Source organism: Xyrauchen texanus, chromosome 2, assembly GCF_025860055.1.
Source record: "Xyrauchen texanus isolate HMW12.3.18 chromosome 2, RBS_HiC_50CHRs, whole genome shotgun sequence".
Taxonomy (NCBI): domain Eukaryota; kingdom Metazoa; phylum Chordata; class Actinopteri; order Cypriniformes; family Catostomidae; genus Xyrauchen; species Xyrauchen texanus.
Window position 1 is genome coordinate 6119133 of NC_068277.1, and position 24677 is coordinate 6143809.

At 37.2% G+C, this 24677-nt stretch overlaps 2 protein-coding genes across 3 annotated transcripts; one reads left to right on the forward strand and one right to left on the reverse strand.

Annotated features, from left to right (window-relative positions):
- The first annotated feature begins 338 nt into the window (after window positions 1-338).
- On the forward strand, window positions 339-9345 carry LOC127619459 (DNA replication factor Cdt1-like). 2 transcript variants are annotated; one of them, XM_052092315.1, is made up of 10 exons: window positions 339-866; window positions 3202-3351; window positions 3437-3669; window positions 5384-5578; window positions 5669-5814; window positions 6428-6528; window positions 6649-6837; window positions 8012-8155; window positions 8247-8448; window positions 9172-9345. In XM_052092315.1, the coding sequence occupies exons 1-10, from the start codon at window positions 393-395 to the stop codon at window positions 9327-9329; spliced, it is 1992 nt and encodes a 663-aa protein (XP_051948275.1). In that variant the 5' UTR covers window positions 339-392; the 3' UTR covers window positions 9330-9345. The 2 variants fall into 2 exon arrangements, with proteins under 2 accessions (XP_051948275.1, XP_051948278.1); XM_052092318.1 differs by having other exon boundaries at window positions 3202-3309.
- A 22-nt stretch (window positions 9346-9367) lies between these two features.
- Window positions 9368-16023, reverse strand: aprt (adenine phosphoribosyltransferase). Its single transcript, XM_052092484.1, has 5 exons — window positions 15913-16023; window positions 15676-15779; window positions 14320-14453; window positions 14130-14208; window positions 9368-10999 (listed from the first exon to the last, which is right to left on the reverse strand). Exons 1-5 carry the CDS (start codon window positions 15987-15989, stop codon window positions 10860-10862), a joined length of 534 nt encoding a protein of 177 aa, XP_051948444.1. The 5' UTR covers window positions 15990-16023; the 3' UTR covers window positions 9368-10859.
- Between the last annotated feature and the right edge of the window lie 8654 nt (window positions 16024-24677).

Sequence of the window (24677 nt, forward strand, 5' to 3'; positions counted from 1 at the left end):
GAATTAATGAATAGGTTGAAAGAGGGCCTGCTTTTTTATATTTGCATGTGAATATAACACATAAAAGTACCCGGCTTTAAAGATGAGTGATTAAAGTATTTAAATTGCTATTGTAAAAATGTACACAGGCCTATTGTTAAGCAATCGGAGGAATATAATCATTTAAACTGACGGCCCATTATACAAATTGAGTGTTTGATCAGAGGAAAACACGGAGGGATTGGCGAGAGGGGCGTGGCTTATTCGCCTGGCTCGGCCTACATAAGTCACATGGTCTGTTTTCCCGCGAAAGTTGGTGTAGGAGGAGTCTGAGTAGGCACTTCCGGTGAGATAACGTAACAACAATTGCTGCACGCCGTCGAGAAGTGCAGGGGTTTCATTCATAGTGAAATATGGCACAAGCTCGGGTTACCGATTATTTTGCACAGAGTAAGACAAATGGCGTTGCTCGATCTTTACGTTGCAAGGGACAGAAAGTGCCCGTGGACGTTGTGGAGTCATCGGTGATTACCAAACCGAAGACATCGAGACGCTCTTTACGTACAACGACGCAATCGGAACCGCAAAAACATGTTCAGCAGGAGTTTCTCAAAGTGATCGACGAGGCTTTATCGGTAGATACCGTGACAGACCTGCGAGATGTGAGAATTGAGGGACCTACGGCGAGTCCCCGCACTCCTAAACGGAGCTGTCCGGAGTTTGATGTGTGCTCGGTGGTCCCGTCCACAGCCGAACTACACAGCAGCGCCAAGAAGCGTCAGCGGCTTCAAGCGGGTCAGAACTCCAAAACATCCCCAGAGGAACACGCAGGCCGGAAGAGCGCCAGAAAGAAGCTCGATCTCTTGAAAAATGACGACAAAGTGCAGGTAAATAATCCATAACGCGTTATCTGGACGGAGCAAAAATGGAATAATTTTTAGATAAGCTATTTTTAACCCTTGTGCGACCTTAGGGACATTTAGCCAAAGGTGTGTATTTTTGATATTTCAACCTCATTTCCTATAATGCGTCTATAATAACCTGTGTACACAAAATAGTTACACTCAGGACCTTCAGGACAAAAGGATCCCCATTGAAGCCCATTAAAACGGCCATATTTGATCTCAGTGCCATTAAAGCATACAATCATTCCGGAGCCCGTCCACCAGATGGCGCCATTTTCCTGAAGTTTAGCCTGTGGAGCAAATACATGCTTTTTCCCTATTTTCTGTTTGCCGTATTTTAGAGCACTGCAGGCCAATTTGATGTATGATGCAGCTAAAATTGTGTGTGTGTGTGTGTTGGTATGAATGTCAGAGTGTGTTATGTGTGTGTGTGTGTGTGTGTGTGTGTGTGTGTGTGTATTAAGTGTGTGTGTGTGTAAAAAAAGTAAAAAAAAAGGGTTAAAATCCAGAAAATTAATTAATATTTGGTAGTTATGATCAAGACTGATGATAAAGTCAGTGAAAATGGAAAATAATATTAAAATATAATATTTTATGGCAGTTTTTCAACCTTTTTGGTCCTTCAAGGACCTCTGAGTAACTTTGTTTTATTTACGCACTAGGGTTCATTTGGAAAGGTGACTTGAAACTCTCATTGAGACACGACATTAAGACATCCATAGACGAACAAGGGGCTGTTCACACCTAAAGCGTATCAAATAGAGCAGAACACTGGTATCGACGCATTTTAACAGTTAAAGTTCTTTATAACTTGAGGCCGCATCGAAAATGCATTTTTGTTTTCGAAAATGATTGAAAACGGCACAGACTGACGCAAAAAAGCGACCGGGGCTAGTTAAAAAAATATCTAAAAGGAGCACAATGCCAAAGCGGCACCAACCTGCATCTCAGAATAGCATTGAGATTCTTCTCCCCACCCCCCCGTGGGGACCCTGGGTAGAATATGTCCCCAGCACCCCCTTGCTGATCGTAAGAAGCGACAAATGGGGTGAATTCTTTGCTGTAGGTTGCAACCCGTGATTGGAGAAAGAGGTTCTGGTACTTGAGGAATGTGGGTTGCTGCGGCTCCGTCAGGTCCAACACAGTGCTTTTGGCTTTGAGTACACCTAGACGGGAGGTTGGAAGGGCCCGGTCCAATCAAGCGGCTAGTTAAGACTTGTCCAAAAAGGTGTTGGCTTTGTTCTGTTTGCTCAAAGTATATTACCCCCTGTATCCTTGGGGCATATGCGGAGGATACCCGCAGCTCTGTGCATCCCCTTGTTGGACTCTGAGGTGGGTGGGGGGTGGGAGTAATGAAATGAGACAAACACGACTAGCCAAAAAAACCCTAAACGACTAGGTTGGAACAGAATGTGGATGACGACTTTGGTACTGGTTGAAAATGAGTCGAGATTCAATCTTGTAGAATCTGTACTGCACGACATGCCTGTGATTAAGCCATCACCTTTTACAATACAAAAAGGTATCTCTGGTATAGCAGGGACAGTTAAAGATGTGGAAAACTACAGTCTGGACAAATAATGATGGAATGTTCCAAAAAAATGTGTGCGTGCATGCTAATACGCTGGCCAACGTTCCTATAAAAGCCTTTGTGCATCCATCTCTAATCGGCATTAATGCCGTTATCTATATCCGAGAGCTACAAGATATGGACGAGGCCGACTCAACAAGGTGTAACAAACGTTAAAAGAATTGCAATAAAAAAAGAAGACCAGATAATTAAAACGGGAACTTGCATAGTGACATTCAACAAACCACAACCACCAGAATAACCTCTGGTAGCCGTAGCTTATCTCCTAAATGCAGAAATAAAGGGCGTGTACTGGTTTTGCCTACTTGAGAATGAATAATCCCATTATTCAGTGGAACTGGTGAGTTCAGACAACAATCCCATAAAGCATTGCAAATAATGTGATTTAATATATATATATATATAGATAGATAGATAGATAGATAGATAGATAGATAGATATGATTTTAGGTTGATTTATAAGTATAGAAAAAATATTTAGTTTATTGCAAAATATTCCAATATGTACAAATAAGTAGTTTATGGCATGTTTTTGCGGCATTCGTGTGCGTTTAACGTTGAGTAATGGGTTTAATTGAGTTATTGTTTGGTGAAGTATACTTTTTATTGTCCGCTTAATCTGCATGTGTCCATCAATGCATCTAAAGGACAAGGCCTTTAAAATCCAGCATTGACTGCGCTGGTTATCTCCGTTGGCTAACCCAGAGCTTTTGTTCTTGAATTTAGAGCATCGACCCTTTGGCCAACACCACTCCACAGGTGCCTCAACCAACTGCCAGCAAAGAAGGCAAAAATACCGTTAATCATAATGCAAATGGCTCCCCTGTAAGCAAGGTGAGTGCTGATGAGCTGCCCAAGCGGACAACCAGGAGCAAGGTAATGCATGGGGGTGGATCACACCTATGCAGGAACCTCCTGGTGTTTAGGATACGGTGATTTGATCAGCTTTTTGTTCTTTCAGAAAACATTTTCGAGAGAAGATGTGGCGGCATTGAAGTCCAAGCTGCAGAGACTGAAAGGGCAGTCTGAAAATGTGACGTCTCCCTCAACGGCCCCTGTGTCTGCGCTAGTGGAGCTGAAAGCCAGACTCGATGCCACCCGGGATATCTCCGCAAAGGTTCAGCAGAGGAAGACCGAGCGAGTTGCCAGGGATGCTAAAGCTACTCCGGCACAGGCTAAAGAACAAGAGGAAAGGTGAGTCCGTATTAGCGGTCAACCAATATAGGTTTTGTCCAGTTAGAAAGCAGAGTGTCCAGTGGACGATATGTAATGACTACATATAAAAAAATATGTTGTGTAGCTATGTATAATGGCAAATGAGACGGACTATAAAATTAAAGGAATAGTTCACCCAAAAATGACAATTCTCATGATTTACGCTCCCTAATGCTGTATCAAACCCTTATTACTTTCATCTGCAGAACAGATATTTTAAATGATATATTGATGTTTGTTAGTCAATGGGTTCCAACACTTTCAAGCTTTGAGAATATTTCACACACTTGGCTTGATGTTATACCATTTATATTTATAAACCATAATATACAGACATAAAACACTACTCCGAACTGTCAGTTGGTGTGGCGGCAGCATAATTATGACTTGGCGTATTTTAAGGGACCGTCTGAAAATTCCACTCGCTATTAAACACAAGCAGTGTCCAATCACTCATTCAGATGATGTGCAAGTTAAACATAAAACATTGAAAGTACACTTTTACATTCCAGATGTTGTAGCAAGTTGCCTGTTAAAAGACTGCGCTACTACAAATGAGATATTTACAGTAAAAGAAAAAAGAGAATAAATAATAATTCTACAAATTGTCACATTTTAAAGGTTGTAGTAAATTTCCAGTAGGTAGGTGAGATTATTACAGTTAATCCAATGAGTACAGTATTAGATTATTCCAGGATAAACATAAAAATTCACCAATTCTGTACACATATGCACGTTCCTGTGAAATGGGTTTTTTTTTTTTTTTTTTTTTTTTAGATGGAACGTGCAATAGTCAAATAAATGGCTGCTTTGATGCCAGTGATGTTTTAGTTGTGGTGGAGTTTTCAGACAGTCCCTTACGCAACATAAATGAAAACTATAACTTTACCCCACAGTTGAACGCAAGCCTATCTTTTACAATGTAGGCATATGCTTCAATAGTCTTATGAATGTATGGTCATTTTCGTAATCTCTTTTAAAACCAAGACAGCAGGGGCGGCTGTGGCTCAGGTGGTAGAGCGGGTTGGCCACTAATCGCAGGGTTGGTGGTTCGAATCCCGGCCCACGTGACTCCACATGCCGAAGTGTCCTTGGGCAAGACACTGAACCCCAAGTTGCTCCCAATGGCCAGGCTAGCACCTTGCATGGCAGCTCTGCCACCATTGGTGTATGAATGGGTGAATGAAACACAGTGTAAAACACTCTGAATACCGCTAAGGTTAAAAAGGTGCTATATAAGTGCAGACCATTTACTGCAGGTTTAAGTGTAGGGCTGTCTGATAAATTTGATGAGCGAGACTGCTCAGCTGCAACATGGCGAGTTTTGGAGAATAAATGGTAAATAATGTTAACTGAGACAAATTTATAGCAGATAACTTTTATTCTGTCTCGCAGCATTGAGGAAGACGACGGTGCAGATTGGCCAATCAGAAGAAAGGGGCGTTTCAGGTCCACCCATATGTGCGACTCAAATATTCAAGCCATATATTAGTGAAATCAAATAATCAAAACGCACCGTGTCTTGTTTTGGCTATTTATTTATTTTTTTTCAATTTCCTATTTTTAACTGGAGCATTAAATCGAAATTACGAAAAACAAGTCGTTATTTGTTTTTCCGATTTTGAGTTACTAATTTAATATGAAATGAACTAGTGATGCATGCAACATTTCAACAGTAATTCTCTTGTTTCAGAGAGAAGCTCCCATCATATCAGCGTTACCACACTTTAGCTCAGGATGTGCCGCCTGGTCTCACGCTGCCCTATAAATACAAAGTTCTGGCTGAGATGTTCCGCAGCATGGAGACGATTGTGGGCATGCTCTTCAACCGCTCCGAGACAGTCACTTTTGCAAAGGTCAAGCAAGGCGTCCAGGATATGATGCACAAGTAAGAAGCAGGATATAACGATGTCTTCAGCCGTTGGACTGGCTAACCCCTTATGAATCGGTGATGACACCAAATTTGCTGTCTTTGCAGGCGTTTTGAAGAAAGTCACCTGGGACAGATTAAGACTGTGTACCCATCAGCCTATACTTTCCGCCAGGAGAGAAACATTCCATGTTTTAGTGCCACTGCGAAGAGATCTAGATACCAGCTCACAGTAGAGCCCATCATTGACGAAGGTGAGAACTCGTAAACCAGTGTTGGGGAACATCATCACTTTGATAAATTGCATTGTGTAATTCTACAATGGGAGCGCAATGCTCGAGCCTTGTTCACACTAGCCTGTTTTCAGGTTCATAACTTTATAGTTTGCCAGATGTGCAGTTATGTGAATTTTTGATGGAGTTTCAGTTTGGATAAGATGCTCAATCGAAGTGTGCTATCTTATTTTTCTTCCGTAGTTGTAGGTGTCTGCTGCAGGCAAATATTTACGTGACATAGTTTGTGTGTAATGACCAATCCCCTGTATGGAAATTGCACCATGGTGTAGAACCTTTTATTGATTACAGTATTTAATGGGAACAATCTCTAGTTTTGTCACTCGCTTGCTCTGTAGCCATTTGCAATGTGTAGGACTACGTGACCAATATGGATGGTAAGGTAATTTTCAAGTGTATTGGCAATAAATAAATCAAGTAACCGATGCAATAAAGCTACGTGTTACGTAATCAGATTACTTGAGTGCTACCCCCAACGCTGCTCAAATTCTGCATGCAAATTAAGTCTATTTTTAATCATTGAAAATGTGTTTTTTTTTAAAATTTTTAAAGTGATTGTTCATTCCTTCCCCAGAGTTTAATGGTACTCGGCCAGTGTTGCCAGCATCTCATCTTTTGGAAAGAAGGCAAGTATTTCACCAAAACCTGGTTGAAATCGTGAAGGGACACCATAAGGTAAGCACAGGATATTGGCAAACACTTTATCTTTTTCTGCATGCGTGTAACGAGAGGTTTTGGCTATTGTTTTTTTTATGTTCTTATGAAGTTCTTAGAAGATTTTCATGTTTGTTCCAGGTGTTCTTGGCTTCCCTCAACCCTCCTATTGTTGTCCCTGATGACAAACTGACCCGCTGGCATCCCAGATTCATTATAGATGAAGTTCCCAATATCAAGCCCAGTGATTTACCTCAGCCACCTCAAACGGAGAAACTGACCTCCGCTCAGGAAGTTCTGGACAAGGCTCGTGCTCTCATGACACCCAAGGTAATCACGCAAATCATCTTTCTGCTCTTAAGAGTTTTGCGAGTTCCTTTTTTCAATAAAGTTCTTAGAAATATCATCATGTGGTGCATCCACATTAGGAGCAATTGTGTGACCATTTTGTTCCTGTCAAGCTCTTACGTTTATTAAAGAAAACATTGTTTTTATAAAGTCACCGTTCGTTCAGGTCAAATGGAGTAACCCTAAGAAAACCTCTTTATAAAACATGCAACCAGTGTACACCTGTATTCAAAGTGCAAGGAAAGTATTTTAATGCTTTTATATTTAATGGTTTCACAATGATGGTTTTATAGTTTTTTTGAGAAGGCTATAAAATGTTGTTCAAATATTTATGAAACCAAATTGGACAAATATTGCATTTTTATGCTTAATGAAAGATTTCTCATATCATCTCATTCAACCTCATTTGAAAATGACCCATTAACTCAAAGTAATTTCTTGCATGAATACTCCCGTATTCGGGGTGTAGGGAAAATTGAACTTCATGTTTCAATGGTGAGGGTTTTAACCAATAGAATTTGTTTTATTATATGTGGTATGTTTTCTTGGTTATACCAGTTGACAAACTGAACCTTGACACGTCATTTTAAAAAAGCAGTTTTTTTTTTTCCCTTTAAAAAGCGTTTTACTGACCTTGACACAGTCGTGAGTGTCTACAGACCCTCTGTGGCATCATATCCTGTTTTTGATTCTTTTGCAACATGACAAAAGGCTGTCCTGCATGTTGGTAGCAGTTTCAGAAATTGATTTAATTTAATGTCATTTGTGTTCATGAGGGAATTTTTTGTAACCATGTACTGTCTGTCGGTCATCCTTTTATTCAAATCATATTTGCTACATCAGATGCTATATAAAACATAAATAAAGGACATTTTTGCCCCCACATTTTAACTTTGGTGGCATTGTCATTTGGGGGCATTTTTGCCCTGATGCCCCCTTCATTTCTGACCCTGCATGGTAGTAAGCTGTGATTTTTGTTGACCAATTTTCATTTTAAATTTCAGCCTTCACAATCTTACAGTGGTTACACTTTGTTTGTGGGACTTGTTCTTTATAGAACATTGTCCAAATAAATTACACTTCCAATGTATTATAATAAATCAGGACACCGTGTCAAATCGTTGACCCATTAATAACTTGATTGGACTTGTTATAGATGGAAAAGGCCTTGGCTAACATGGCGTTGAAAACGGCAGAGAATGCGTGTGCAAAGGAGCCGGAGTCTGCAGAGAAAACCGTTGTGACCCCAACAGAAACCCCCAGTGCTCTTAAAGGGGTTTCACAGACTCTGCTAGAGAGGGTGGGTCAAAAACCACATGATATATAGTTGTCTACAACTTTAGTCGCACTTAAGCTTTGTACAATTGATCAGTTATTTTTTTTCCCCCCAGATCCGTGCTAAAGAGGCTCAGAAGCTGCACTCTGCCCTGACCCGGAACCCACAGCAGGAGCAGCGTCTGGCGATGATGTCACGGCTCACAGAGATGGCCAGAATCCTGAGAAATGTGTTTGTAGCAGAGAAGAAGCCAGCGTTAATCATGCAGCTCGCCTGCAACCGCATGATCGACAGCTACCGTTCCCCACTCATCAATGGTTAGTAGTCCTGTCTCCCTACAGCTGGTTTTTCACGAAGACTGTGTGCGGATCCGATGTGTGGATTGAAGCAACTGAGATTCCTCCTCAGTTGCTCATGCGAGTCACTACGCCAACACGAGGACTTTGAGCGCATGGGGGAGGTGCCTGACGTAGTTCCTGGCAGCCTGCTCAGTTGGGCTTAGGAATGGGGGTGGGGTAAGGGCTTCTGCTGCCTGCCAAGAACAATTCTATGCAACTTTGTGCAGTAGGCGTTCCCGTCAATCACACGCAACGGTCTCATCTTCCAGATTGTAACTAGTTGGCTATATAAAAGCCATTTCATGAACAAAATGGAGGAACTGATTGATATACAAATGATTGTTTTTAATAGTATCTTATACATTGTACAATATATAATAATTCACATTTTATGAAGTGAAAATACTTCTCCACATTATGCCCGTTGGTTGCTGCTATCTTGGAAGTGACTTCATGAGTCGGATGTCCAACTTCGGGCGGCAGTCCAGTCATTATTTCAGTTGCTGACTGGAACACAGCATAATGTTGGGTTTTGTTTGCCTAATGAAACAACCTTTTCATTGAGCGAGTCTATGATGCCTTAAAATAATGTCTAGGTAGGTAGCACGCTAGGTTTTGGAATGGAGCCAATTTCACAAAGTGCTGTTGGGATATTTTTGCTGCATATTTGGGTAATTTGTTGAAATCAATCTTCTGTTTTAGATGAAATGGAGAAACATCTCCATCTGCTGGCTGAGTTGACACCCGAGTGGCTAACAATACATCCAATCAGGAAGGACCTTTACCTAAAACTGAACAAGGCGATGGATTTGAACGTAGTGCTGGACAAACTGAACCAGAAGATCAAAGCAGAGAAGTGACAACATTCACAGGAGATGCTGAGATCATAAACCATGTGCAATATTTGTTTTTATATTGGATTTTACCTGGATTAACTTGAGGTTCGGATGATGATGTTTTTAGTTTTGTATGTTTGCATTCAATCCCAGTATATGCATAAAAGACTATTTTGTAGTTTATTGGTAATTTCTGGGGGTGTTTTTTTGGGGGGGGGGTGTGCGCTCGCCACAATAATAATTGAATGCATTGTACAAAATGTAGATCAATAGCTTTGACATTTAAGGTAATTTAAACTTCATGACTCCTCTAGCATTGTTCAAAATTTACAATAAACAAGTTAGTTCATGCATACAATGTTGTAAATTGTTTATCATTCAGAACTTGATGCTCAGAGTTTGTGTATAAAAAGGCACAGCTGTAGCTTTATCTCCACTGTTACACAATACATGATCACATGGAGATTAAAATGTGTTCCCAAAATGCAATTGTGTCTGCTTAACTGTAATAAACGTTATAACGTTTATTACATTTAAGTCTAAGAAAACTCAGAAGGCTTAAGCATTCGTATAAAAATCCTTATGAGGAATGTAATGTTATATCTTGGTACATTTATACAGGAGTAATTTGCAATTGTTTTGATATGGCTTGCAACAACGAATTGTTACCATTCTCTTAATTTCATTGTATGCACTAGCATTAAAGGAACAATTCACCCAAAAATTACCATTTACTCACTTGTACGGCTTTCTTCTGCAGAACACAAATGGAGATATGTCTGTCCATTTAATGGGGTGCAAAAAGTACATGAAGGCAGCATAGAAGTAATCCATTTATGCATTTGGCAGACGTTTTTATCCAAAGCTACATACAGTGCACTTATTACAGGGCCAATCCCCCCCTGGAGCAACCTGGAGTTAAGTGCCTTACTCAAGGACAATAATGGTGGTGACTGGGGATTGAACCAGTGACCTTCTGATTACCAGTTATGTGCTTTAGCCCACTACACCACCTATAATCCATACCATTACAGGAGTTTAATCCATGTGTTCTGAGGCAAAGCATTTGGTTTTGGGTGAGAAACGGACCCAAAAAGTAACACTTCCTCACACTTGACACTGCATGAGTAAAGTGTGAGGAATTGTTACATCTTGGTTTGTTTCTCACCCAAAACAGATTTGTCTCATTTCAGAGGACATTGAATAAACCACTGGAATCGTATGGATTACCTTTATGCTGCCATTTGTCTTTTTTAAAGTTTAAAAGTATTGGACCCCATTGCATTATATGTATATAAACTAATATCTCATATCTTTGTGTTCAGCAAAAGACAATCAAAGGTGTTTACACGCATTAAGTGTGAGCAAATGAGAGAATTGTCATTTTTGGGTGAACTATTCTTTAAGATTTGATTTCACTGGAATAGTCAAACCCATTTATAATTTACTTTTAGGCATGTACGGTTTATCTAACAGGACAAAGAATGGGCATAATGATTTTACAGTAATATGGGTTCCCACACTAAACAGACCATGACATTTGTAAGCAGATTTTCAGTACTGTATTAAAGAGAACACAGAAGTTGGCTTCAGCTTGTCTGATCCATTGAGGTACTTCAGTTCAACCACCACCAAACAGCCCAACACCGTCGCCCTCTGCTGTTTGACCAACTCACACGCCGCATACAGGGTTCCTGAAAAAAAAAACAGCTACTGAGCTTCAGCTAGCACACAGACACCCTGACATTATCCTGTAGGACATCTTGATAAACGATGATGATGGCATGCGTTCCAGGCCCAAATCATGATGCTCCCTCTATCGTACTTCACCATTGGGATGATATCATAGTGAAACCTTAGTTTCATCAGTCCACATAATATTTTTTTTCTGTAGCGTTGTGAAGTATTAAGGTGGACTTTGGCAAACTTCTGGATCATAGCAATGTTTTGGTTGGAAAGCAGCAGCTTCCTTTGTGGAGTCCTGCCATAGACACCGTGCCTGTTCTATGTTTACCATACATTAGACTCATGAACGGAGATGATAACCAGTTCTAAAGACTTTAGCTGTCACTCAAGAGTCTGAGCTCATTGGGCATTCATTGGTGTGCCCTTTGAGTCATCTTGGCTGGACGGCCACTTCTAGTGAGAGTAGCCACAGTACTAAATCATCTCCATTTACAGACAGTATGTAACTGTGGACAGAAGAATATCCAAGCCAGGGAGTCAACAACCTTTTTGACATGGAGTGCCATTTGAGTGAAAAATGTGCAAAACCAGATGATTAGCATATAATCATGATACTGCATGTGAATTTTTAGAGCATCTTGTGAACGTGCTTTAATGAAAGAAAACCTGTCCTTTTGTACCAAATTATTTAACACAGTTAATGACACTTTTTTTGGAATCTTAAATATTTCTTATATAAACGTCATACATTTCTCAAAGTCACATAAAGGGGTATTTAACTAGCACGTAAGCAACAGCGAGGGAGTAGCAGCTATTTTACTTATATGAAGTTTTTCGCACCTGCATTCAAATCTACATCTTGATGTAATCACTCCTCATGATCACACAGCGGGGAGTGTGATGAGACTCATGCAAGCTATTCGTGCATCACAAGCCGATCAACTATTTAGCCCTTTTTGGTGAATTGCACCAGCAAAACCCTAAAACTTAATTTCCAGGTTTAATTAATACTTTTAATAGAACAATACATTGTTGGATTAGGTTTTCTCTTTTAATCCTTTAAATGTAATTTTGAGTGTGACTATGGTTTAAGGAGGGTGTACCTGTATGTGAAATCTCAAGGATTAATAGTGGTGTTTTCCTTATTACATCACGTGTTGTTCTGAAAGAACAAGACCGTACATCTTGTCTTTCCAGCCAACCCTGCTGTTGAACACAACATCACAGTGCAGCTGGGTGCAACTACAGTAACATCGTCAGAAATCGAAGGGTAACCATCAATAACAAGCTAAATTTCACAGACCAAATCTCAAAGACCACAAGATCATGTAGATTTACACGTCTGGTCTTTAATGTACCAAAGAGAGCACATGTTACACCAGTCTTTGTCTCTCTCCACTGGCTGCCGGTTGATGCACATATCAAGTTCAAGGCTCTGATGCTGCACACAGAACAGTCACTAGGTCTGCTCCAGCATACCTAAAATAACTTCTGCAGAGCTACATGCCCACTAGAAGCCGGCGGTCGGCTAAGGAACATCGCCTTGTACAAACACAAAGAGGCACCAAAACGCTTTCTCGGACTTTCGGCTTCATCATACCGCATTGGTGGAATGACCTTCCCAATGACCTTTTGTAAGTCGCTTTGGATAGAAGCATCTGCCAAATTAATAAATGTAAAGAAAGAAAAAAGAAACTAATGAAACAAGGAATGTAGACCATCATCCACGCAGCCTGACCGAAGCAAAGCGGGCATGTTTACTCGCACGATTAACCGAAAGTGAAGCGCTGCCGTCTCGTGATGCGTGAATGGCTTGCACGCACTACACAAGTCTGTTGGGTATGCTGCAGTCTCATCACAATTTTACTTTTTGTTTAAGCTACCATTCAGCTCGTGAAAACGCTGCGTGATCATGATTGCATCAAGATGTAGATTGGAATACAGATGCAGAATTAATATAAATAAAATAGTCAACTCCTCTCTCGCAGTTGCTGGTGTGCCAGTGATTACCCCTACGCATGCCATAGGTTGCCGACCCCTGATCTAAGCTCTTTTGAGATAACTTTGTAACCCTTTCCAGCTTTATGCAAAGTAACAATTCTTGATCGTAGGTCTTCGGAGATCTCTTTGTGTGTGGCATGGTCCACGTCAGCTGATGCTTCTTGTGAATAGCAAACTCAAAATGTTGAGTGCTTTTTATAAGTCAGGTAGCTCTAACCCACACCTCCAATCTCATTACATTAACTGGATGCCAGGTTTGCCAACTCCGGACTCAAATTAGCTTTTTTGGTCGTCTTTAGCCTAGGGATTCACTTATTTTCCACAGCACTGTTAACGTTTAATAAGATGCGTTCAATAAAGACATGAAAGATTATAATTATTTGTGTGTTTGTAGCTTAAGCACATTTTTTGTCTATAATTGTGACTTTAATGAAGATCACAGTTTAAGAGCAATTAATACAGAAAACCAGCTAATTCTAAAGGGTTCACATACTTTTTCTTGCCACTGTATAAACGATACACGTTAACATAATTTTAGTGTGATAAAATAATTTAGTAACCAATATTACAATCGTTATGACATGAATCTCACTGGTAAACCCTGTAATCTAGTAAACACTAAATGTGGTAAATCCCAAATTTTGTTTACACTAAAATCATGTTAACATGCTAATTGTTGAAGTCTTGTGGCTAATCTTTTGAAACTGTGTGTATTTTAACCTTTATGGACTGTCCCAGTTCATTTCCATTGTAAGTGCTTTCCTGTAATTCCAACAAAATTATGTATTTTTGTGGCTTTATGGCAAGATTGTATTGAACCCAGAACATTCCTTTAAATGTAAATCTGGGCATAGTCAGGATTCCCAGAGTTTTTGACCAATTAATCTCTGAGTTTTCTATGATTTTGTTCAGATTACTGGAAAATAATTGTATAGAGATCACACTTAGGAGGGTTTTCTTTGCCCTATAGAAATTTAAATAACATTTGATGACTTTTTCCAGGCCTGGAAATCACCATTTTAAAACTCCAGCATTTCCGTGACTGTGGAATCCTGTAGCATGTGCACAAAATGCAGATTTAATTCAGATGGGCTCAATATCATCCTCGGTCGTATTGCAGTCAATAAACACACTCACCCCCAGTAGCCAGTAAGTCATCAATGATCAGGACCTTCTGTCCCAGAGATACGGCATCTTCCTGCATCTCTGCCTCAGCCTGAAACAATAAAGATTATTTCAATCATGAGTAGTGCATTGAAACAACAAGTGGAGAGGAAAGATCAGATATGATGCTGAATATCATACAAGTTAGATAACAGCGTTTGACCTTTGCATACTCAAGACTGTACGCTACTGATAGAGTGGGGCCAGGCAGCTTCCCCTTTTTCCTGATCGGAGCGAATCCTATTCCTAATCTCTGTGCCAAAAGCGGCCCAAACAGGAATCCTCGTGCATCAAGTCCTAGGAGAGGAGGAAAACAAATACAACTTAGTCCACTTTCTAAAAATATTATAAGAAATTAAAGGGATTCCTCTTGAAATTTCTACCATAATTTACAACCAATCCTAAAGGGAATGTAATTAAGGATGCCAACATAACATTTGCTCCATGTTTATGGTCCTGTGTGTTAGTTAGGGAAATAAATTACAATTCTGATGCCGTTTATGGATTAACAAAATTGTACATTTCCAATTTAGCCTATGTCATGGCAATAATTAACATATTGTTGGGCCTATGGTAGTGGTAATATTAATACATTCAATTTTTACATTTTTCAAATCAAAAGAAATCAGCAAAGACTTCAGGAAAAATAATGGTGGACACTCCACAAGTCTGGTTTACCCTTGGGAGCAATTTCCAAATGCCTGAATGTACCACGCTCATCTGTACAAGCAATAGTACACAAGTATAAACATCATGGGATGACGCAGCCATCATACCAATCAGGAAGGAGACGCATTCTGTCTCCTAGAGATGAATGTAGTTTGGGGTGAAAAGTGCAAATCAATCCCAGAACAACAGCAAAGGAGCTTGTGAAGATGCTGGAGGAAACCGGTAGACGAGTATCTATATCCACAGCAAAACAAGTCCTATATCAACATAACCTGAAAGGCTGCTCAGAAAGTTAGAATCCACTGCTCCAAAACCACAATTGATCACAGTTGGCCATAATGACCATCGTTATGTTTGGAGGAAAAAGGGTGAGGCTTGCAAGCGGAAGAACACCATCCCGACCGTGAAGCATGGGGGGTGCAGCATCATGTTGTGGGGTGCTTTGCTGCTGGAGGGACTGGTGCACTTCACAAAATAGATGACATCATGAGGAAGGAAAATGATGTGGATATATTGAAGCAACATCTCAAGACAGCCATGATGTTAAAGATCGTTTGCAAATGGGTCTTCCAAATGGACAATTACCCCATTCATACCTCCAAAGCTGTGGCAAAATGGCTTAAGGAGAACAAAGTCAAGGTAATTGGAGTAACTGGAGTAAACCCTGACCTCAATCTGAAAGAAAATTTTTGGGCAGAACTGAAAAAGCGAGTGCGAGCAAGGAGGCCAACAAAATAAATTCAGTTTCATAAATTCATAAATTTTTTATGATTTTTGACCTTTGACCTGTGAATTGTCACACACGTGTAAATATAACCCATTACAAATCACTGTAAAAATGAATTCTTACCGACTATAAGATCAACTTCAGGGTAATTCTGCCTGACGTGCTCCTCAAACAGATCTGTCACAGCAGTCAGCGCCTTTGGATCCTTCAGGATTGGACAAATGTCCCTGCAGACAAACAGAATTGACACTTAACCCGTTACGTTTCAAGCTATTACAGACTGTCTAGTGAAATGCACCGCATTAAACTGTTCGCGCATTTTGCACAACGCTTAATATCGCATTATGACTGTATACAAACTTGAAGGGAATCCCTTTCGTGGGAAAATCCTGGAAGGTTCTGATGCATTTAGAGATGAGCTCTAGTTTCTCTGCCATGATACACGCGCTGTGGACATTTGGACTGTGACGGAAGCGCTCCACGTGCTTAAGTAGACCAATAGCGCGAGTGCTTTCCGACCATGTGACAATACGTCGTCATAGGTTTTATTATATATTTTTATTTTATTTTAGATTGATTTGTACTACATTGGTCGGCATATGTTATGATATAATGCTATCATTATTATTATAATAATAATTATTATTATAAATGTATCAAAATAGTATGAGTATACAACACCACACGTTTTAAACAGTTGTATGCGACATGTCAAATGGCGTCATCATCACATGTTGCATTCATTAAAAATTATTTTTTCTAAATTTCATACATTCAAAACAGATTTTCTTCTTCTTCTTCAAATGAAGGGAACTATGCAGATTTGGCTGTTATTATTTTTTTAAGAACACAAATAAGAAATAAAACAAATGTGTTCACAATGTTCAGTTACCACCAATAATTTTCATTTCTCAAGTGTAATGTTGTTGTAGATTACAGAAATATAATCTCTATAATCTGAAATACAGTGTTTTATGTTTTTGTTTATATTAACATTTTTATCCATGATGGCAAAGGCCCATTTTCAGCTGTCATTACTCCGGTCTACTAAGACAATAATGTGTCACATAATCCTTAAGAAATTGATTAATATGTTAACTTAGTACTAAAATAACATTTATTTTTGTTAGAACAATTAAAATGGTGGTGCTACTTAATGAATTGTGGGAATCGTAATATAGTGTCTTTTTACAGCAGAGCTATTGTAGATGTTAATCCTGTAATCATGATACAACCAATTTAAAAATAAACCACAACATTTTTCAACTGTTTATTTTGAATGATACAATGATAAAGGGACACAATTTCCTGTAAAATGACCACTAAATATCAGATTTGAAAAGAAATAAATTCAGTTTCATGATTTGCTTCCCTTATCTTATATTGTAAAAACAGAATCAATTAAATTCCTAGTCGTTCTTTTTGGACAAGGTCCCTTTACATAGCATTGCATGCTCTACCAGCGCTACTCAAGGCCCACCCAGGCCCACCCTTGGCTACGCCACTGGTTTATCCTATATTATAAGCATATATGTATAACCAGATTAATTAAGTACCTATGAATTAATCATGGGTTACTGGCATTCAACAAAAGTGTGTTGCAGTGTGCAAAAGTTCAGCTCTATTGGACAGTGTCATGAGATTGGCCTTTGCTTTTACTATAAATGAACACTTGAGGACACTGTTGCATCACTGATGTTTATTTAATGTGTCCATTATTGACCAAAACAATCTTCAAGTACAGAACATTAGTGCCACACAAAATGTACAAAGGAGACAAATGAATAAAATAGAAACGATTATAATTTAATATATATTTTTACAATAAATTTTGCTAATATAATTAATTATTTGTTGATTTTGGAAGTTTACAAATGTAGTTGTGCGTATTATTTAAAATGTAAATATTTTTTTTAAAGTTTGTGGTGTTTAACTATTAATTATATATTGATAAATACAGATTTGTTAATAAATTATTACAATTAAATGGAATAATTAATTAATACAATTATTAACTCAGGTCAAAGCTGGAAAAACTATTTTGTTGGCAAAGAAAAATATTTGTATTGCTTAGCAGAACAATTTTCAAACATTGCATGAAAGGAAATTTGACATTAGTTTGGCTTTCTTTATTTTGCTATTATATTTGATTTTAGAAGTTTACTTATATAAAATATATACATAAATTATATATTTAATTAATTTATATTTAATATAATTAACTATATAGACAATTTTAACTATAAAATGTATCATATTTTAAATAATTATAATAATTAAATGGAATAATTATGTATTAATAAATAATTTAATTAAATAGGGCAGATTTGATGGAAAATATTCTGTTTGCAAAAAGGTTTATTTTATAACTGCTTAGCAGTACAATATCTAAATATGACAAAACATATTTCATAACATATTTTACAGTTATTTTTACATTGAGAATTTAACGAAAATTATAGAAATTCCAACAAAACATGAAACTAAAACGTCCAGACACTTTATGTTAATGACAATTTGGTCATTTAAATGTGTGTGATTGAAGTGTAAATGTGTATTTATTTATTACTGTATTTATTACTATATTACTGTATTTATTACTGTATTTATTACTATATTACTATATGTATTACTGTATTACTATATTTATTACTGTATTACTGTATTTATTACTGTATTTATTACTATATTACTGTATTTATTACTGTATTACTATATTTATTACTATATTACTGTTTTACTGTATGTATTACTGTATTACTATATTTATTACTGTATTTATTACTATATTTATTACTGTATTACTATATTTATTACTGTATTTATTACTGTATTACTATATTTATTACTGTATTACTATATTTATTACTGTATTTATTACTGTATTACTATATTTATTACTGTATTACTATATTTATTACTGTATTTATTACTATATTACTGTATTTATTACTATATTACTTTATTTATTACTGTATTTATTACTATATTACTGTATTTATTACTATATTATTGTATTTATTACTATATTACCATATTTATTACTATATTTATTACTGTATTACTGTATGTATTACTGTATTACTATATTTATTACTGTATTTATTACTGTATTACTATATTTATTACTGTATTTATTACTATATTGCCATATTTATTACTATATTTATTACTGTATTTATTACTGTATTACTGTATGTATTACTGTATTACTATATTTATTACTGTATTTATTACTGTATTACTATATTTATTACTGTATTTATTACTATATTACCATATTTATTACTATATTTATTACTGTATTTATTACTGTATTACTATATTTATTACTGTATTACTATTTTATTACTATATTTATTACTGTAATTCTATATTTATTACTGTATTTATACTATATTACTATATTTATTACTGTATTACTATATTTATTACTATATGTATTACTGTATTTATTACTATATTACTGTATATATTACTATATTATTGTATTTATTACTGTATGTATTACTGTATTACTATATTTATTACTGTATTTATTACTATATTACCATATTTATTACTATATTTATTACTGTATTACTGTATGTATTACTGTATTACTATATTTATTACTGTATTACTATATTTATTACTGTATTTATTACTATATTTATTACTGTATTACTGTATTTATTACTGTATGTAATACTGTATTACCATATTTATTACTGTATTACTATATTTATTACTGTATTACTGTATGTATTACTGTATTACTATATTTATTACTGTATGTATTACTATATTACTGTATTTATTACTATATTTATTACTGTATGTATTACTATATTTATTACAATATTACTGTATTTATTACTATATTTATTACTGTATGTATTACTGTATTACTATATTTATTACTGTATTTATTACTATATTACTATATTTATTACTGTATTACTATATTACTGTATTTATTACTATATTTATTACTATATTACTATATTTATTACTGTATTACTGTTTGTATTACTGTATTACTATATTTATTACTGTATTACTATATTACTGTATTTATTACTATATTTATTACTATATTACTATATTTATTACTGTATTACTGTTTGTATTACTGTATTACTATATTTATGACTGTATTTATGACTGTATTTATTACTATATTACTTTATTTATTACTGTATTACTGTATTTATTACTATATTACTATACTTATTACTGTATTTATTACTATATTTATTACTGTATTACTATATTTATTACTGTATTTATTACTATATTACTGTATTTATTACTATATTACTTTATTTATTACTGTATTTATTACTGTATTACTGTATTTATTACTATATTACCATATTTATTACTATATGTATTACTGTATTACTATATTTATTACTGTATTACTATTTTATTACTATATTTATTACTGTAATTCTATATTTACTACTGTATTTATACTATATTACTATATTTATTACTGTATTACTATATTTATTACTATATGTATTACTGTATTACTATATTTATTACTGTATTTATTACTATATTACCATATTTATTACTATATGTATTACTGTATGTATTACTGTATTACTATATTTATTACTGTATTACTATATTTATTACTGTATTTATTACTGTATGTAATACTGTATTACCATATTTATTACTGTATTACTATATTTATTACTATATTTATTACTGTATTTCTATATTTATTACTGTATTACTATATTTATTACTGTATTACTATATTTATTACTGTATTACTATATTTATTACTGTATTTTTGTATTTATTACTGTATTTATTACTGTATTACTATATTTATTACTGTATTACTATATTTATTACTGTATTTATTACTGTATTTATTACTGTATTACTATATTTATTACTGTATTACTATATTTATTACTATATGTATTACTGTATTTATTACTGTATTACTATATTTATTACTATATTACTATATTTATTACTATATGTATTACTGTATGTATTACTGTATTACTGTATTTATTACTGTATGTAATACTGTATTACCATATTTATTACTGTATTACTATATTTATTACTATGTTTATTACTGTATTTCTATATTTATTACTATATTACTATATTTATTACTGTATTACTATATTTATTACTGTATAACTATATTTATTACTATATTTTTTATTTATTACTGTATTTATTACTGTATTACTATATTTATTACTGTATTTATAAATGTTTTATATTATGGTCATATTTGTTGCACTGCCTTTATGCTGATTTCAATAAAAAAAAACGGTATTTTACAGTATGTTTTACATTAATGAGAATCGAATGAGAATATTACGAATATTTGGGGATATTATAAACATATATAATTTATTTATTTAGTTTTTGGGGTGAAATATGACCTGGGCATGTTCTTGACAGGTTTCGTAAGATTCATCCATTTACCATATTTATGTAGCATGGTGTTTACATGGCACCTCCTTACCTAAATAATACAATGGTACTACACCATGATAGCATTTTTATTAGTTGCATGCAGGGCCATCACATTTTACAGGTAATATACAGTAAAATACGCTTCTACCAAGCCATGAAAAATGTATAAAGTTACTGAGATTTGTAAGATCAACTGCATCCTCTTCTTCAATAAAGAACTGCCATCACAGTCTCATCCCTGAATATTAAACAGCTTTAATTAATTCTCATGCATGGTCATTACAATATAGTGCATGGAAAGAATATGTGACAGACGGGCAATATCACCATTAAACACACACACTCACACACACTCACAAACAGAAAAGTCCCTGAGGGTTGCTGCTTCCACAAAAGCGGTGGTGTGTCCTCTCATTATTTGTGTTGGCCAGCATACTACACCCCTGCGCAGTGCACAGGGACCGTGAGGGTTTCAAAGGAACGCTGCTCTCAATAGGACCTGTGGACTTAATGGGCTCCGGAGAATGAATGTGTGTGTGAGAGAGAAACAAATATCACCACTGCAATTACAGCCGTAATACAATGGCAGGCCGCACCTGTGCCAGCCCTGTCCCTTGCTCTCACAGCCTGCCTTCTGATTGGCCCCCAGGGAGGGGGTGTGCATGCAGGGTAAAGTGTCAATTAGTGTATTTACCCTGGGCGCTGTCCGACTCGTACCCCCCCACCGCCTACACTTTTGCCCTCCCACGGGACAATCGGGCATGAGCCGCAAACTAGCATCTGCCCTTCTCGCACTCAGTCTGGACCAAGCAACACCCTTAACCCCAAAACACTGAGATCCATTACTGCAGTTCTGAGACACTTTCCATCAGCGCTTATGAGGTTTTCAATGGTGACATGGGCTACTCAATGGCCGATGTCAATATCTAGAAAGCAGGGCCATTTTTGGACCATTTTAATATAAAAGAAGCAAATATCTGGGTTTTTCCACTTGTTTAGACTATTAAACATTCTGCCAGTACATTAAGACTAAATACTCATGTTAAAAATACATTCTCTGAAAAACCGAAATATCTGATGCAGTGTTGTTTCTAAAACAAGATCAATAAAACTGATTTTATTTGAAGGATTTTCAGATATTTTTACAGGAAAACAATACAAAAATGATTATCAAGAATACGATTTTTGCCCTAATATCAAAGGTTGTACTAGAAAAAACGAAATTATGAGCTAACGTTAATTTTCTTGATGAAAACATTTATCAAAAATTGTTCTTTTCTCTTTTAAAATTGTTTATTTTCACTCTCCTAAAAAAAAATACAAATAAAAATTCTCTCTTCATATCCCAGAGCCTTTGAAATAACACTGTAACCCTTCCCAGACTGATGTATTTCAATCTTTTTCCTCATAATTTCTGGAATTTCTTTCGACCTTGGCATAGTGTGCTACTGTATGAGACCTTTTACCCAACTTCATGCTGGTGAAAAAGTTATATTTATGTGTGGGGGGAGACCCCTACCAGCCGCTAAACGCGGCGGGGTTAAGCGAGGCCTGCCGACCGCGAGTGGGAAGGGGCTCCCGGCCGACCAGCTAGAATAGGAGAATCACTGCCAGGGGCTAGGTAGACCCCTTCTGTTTCCCGAGAACGCGGCAGGGCGTTCCATCCACCAGGGGCCTGGCCGGAGAGGTGCAGCTGTCATCCGTTAGAGGGTGGAGGAGTGGCCGAGGACCAAGCTACGGCGTATCGGAGAATCGGTGAGAAAGTGTTTTTTTTCATCTCTCTCTCCCACTGCCGCTCCGCTTTGGCTTTTCCCCCTCTCTTTTAAATTTTACAGTGTTTTTTTGTTGGGGGTACTGCACTGTCACAACGAGTACCCCCTATCCATCCATCCATCCATCGTCAACCGCTTATCCTGTGTACAGGATCGCGGGGGGCTGGAGCCTATCCCAGCTAACATTGGGCGAAAGGCGGGGGACACCCTGGACAGGTCGCCAGTCCATTGCAGGAGTACCCCCTATTTTAATCATTATTGTTTCCCTCCCCCTGTCCCTTCCCAGATTCAGGAAGAAGGGGATGACCTGCCGGCAGACAGGGAAAGGGGGGGGTGTACATCATGCCGGGGGCCCGGCCTGAGAGATCAAGGGAGGAATGTGACAGGGTGGAGGGCGGGGCCGGGTCGTGAATCTACACACCTGGCCCCTTATCAGGCTAATCAAGCCTCCGAGAGGGATAAAGGCCGACTGTGGACGGTTGTGCGACAGAGAGAGCGAGCGTTTACAGGCAGCTGTCCGTCATATGTGTGTTTTTGTCTTTTGGTTTCAGTTTTATATCAAAATATTGTTTATATTGTCAAGCCGGTTCTCACCTCCTCCTTTCCCTTAATACCTTTACGATCACATTGACAAAAGTATTCAGACCTTTGAAATTTAGCTCAGGTGCGTCCCATTTCTCTGGATCATCTTTGAGATGTTTCTACACTTCGATTGGAGTCAATTGGTGGCACATCTGTCTATATCAGGTCTCACAGCTGAAAATCAGAGCAAAAATCATGCCATGGGGTCCTAGGATCTGCCTGCAGAGCTCAGAGACAGGATTGTGTTGAGGCACAGATCTGGGGAAGGCTACAAAAAATGTCAGCTGCATTGAAGGTTCCCAAGAGCAACAGTGGCCTCCATAATTCATAAATGGAAGAAGTTTGGAACAACCAGGACTCTTCTTAGAATTGGCCCCCCGGCCAAACTGAGCAATCAGGGGAGAACGGCCTTGGTAAGAGAGGTGACCAAGAACCCGATGGTCACTCTGGTTGAGCTCCAGAGATCATGTGTGGAGATGGAAGTAACTTGCAGAAGGACGACCATCACTGCAACACTCCACCGATCTGGGCTTTATGGTAGAGTGGTCAGACGGACGCCTCTCCTCAGTGCAAGACACATAAAAAAGCACCTGAAGGACTCTCAGACTGTGAGAAACAAGATTCTCTGGTCAGATGAAATGTAGATTGAACTGTTTGGCCTCAATTCCAAACATCATGTCTGGAGGAAACCAGGCACTACTGATCACCTGCGCAATAACGGTGAAGCATGGTGGTGGTAGCATCATGCTGTGGGGGTGTATTTCAGCGGCGGGGACTGGTCAGGGTTGAAGGAAAGCGGAACGAAGCAAAATAGATATCCTTAATGCAAACCTGGTCCAGAGTGCTCAGGACCTCAGACTGGGCCGAAGGTTCACCATCCAACAGGACAATGACCCAAAGCACACATCCAAGACAACGCAGGTGTGGTTTTCAGTGAGAGTGATTTTGTGAGGGCATCTTGTGCCCATCAAAAACAAGATTCCAAACCAATAACATTCCTGTCTTCTCTCTGGTAAGCTATCAGATCAATTCAGAGATCATAAGATGTGATGCAGGAAACATTCAGCCTTCTATTCATGATCGACACCAAAGACGCACCAAAGGGTATGGCGGAGCAACTGCTACAGTACGCCGCCTTCACTCTATGCCATGTGTATTATGCCCTTGGGTCTCTAATCAATAATTAACAATAACATGTTTATTTATGCCCAGAATCCAGACAAACAATAGAAACTCCACAGTCAGCATGGCTCATTAGCATTTCCCTGAACCTTAGTCCCCTTTCTGAATCTGTAGATGCAGGAATATTAATAACAATGCATGCAA

What these genes read in the sequence shown, in the direction of transcription:
- LOC127619459 (XM_052092315.1), top strand. Translation starts at nt 393, where the DNA reads ATGGCACAAGCTCGGGTTACCGATTATTTTGCACAGAGTAAGACAAAT. An exon ending in AGAGCCCATCATTGACGAAG is followed by an intron (nt 5,815 to 6,427) that starts GTGAGAACTCGT and finishes TTCCTTCCCCAG; the next exon opens with AGTTTAATGGTACTCGGCCA. An exon ending in CACAGACTCTGCTAGAGAGG is followed by an intron (nt 8,156 to 8,246) that starts GTGGGTCAAAAA and finishes TTTTCCCCCCAG; the next exon opens with ATCCGTGCTAAAGAGGCTCA.
- aprt (XM_052092484.1), bottom strand. Translation starts at nt 15,989, where the DNA reads ATGGCAGAGAAACTAGAGCTCATCTCTAAATGCATCAGAACCTTCCAG. An exon ending in ACGAAAGGGATTCCCTTCAA is followed by an intron (nt 15,780 to 15,912) that starts GTTTGTATACAG and finishes GTTTGTCTGCAG; the next exon opens with GGACATTTGTCCAATCCTGA. An exon ending in TGACTTACTGGCTACTGGGG is followed by an intron (nt 11,000 to 14,129) that starts GTGAGTGTGTTT and finishes TTTTTTTTTCAG; the next exon opens with GAACCCTGTATGCGGCGTGT.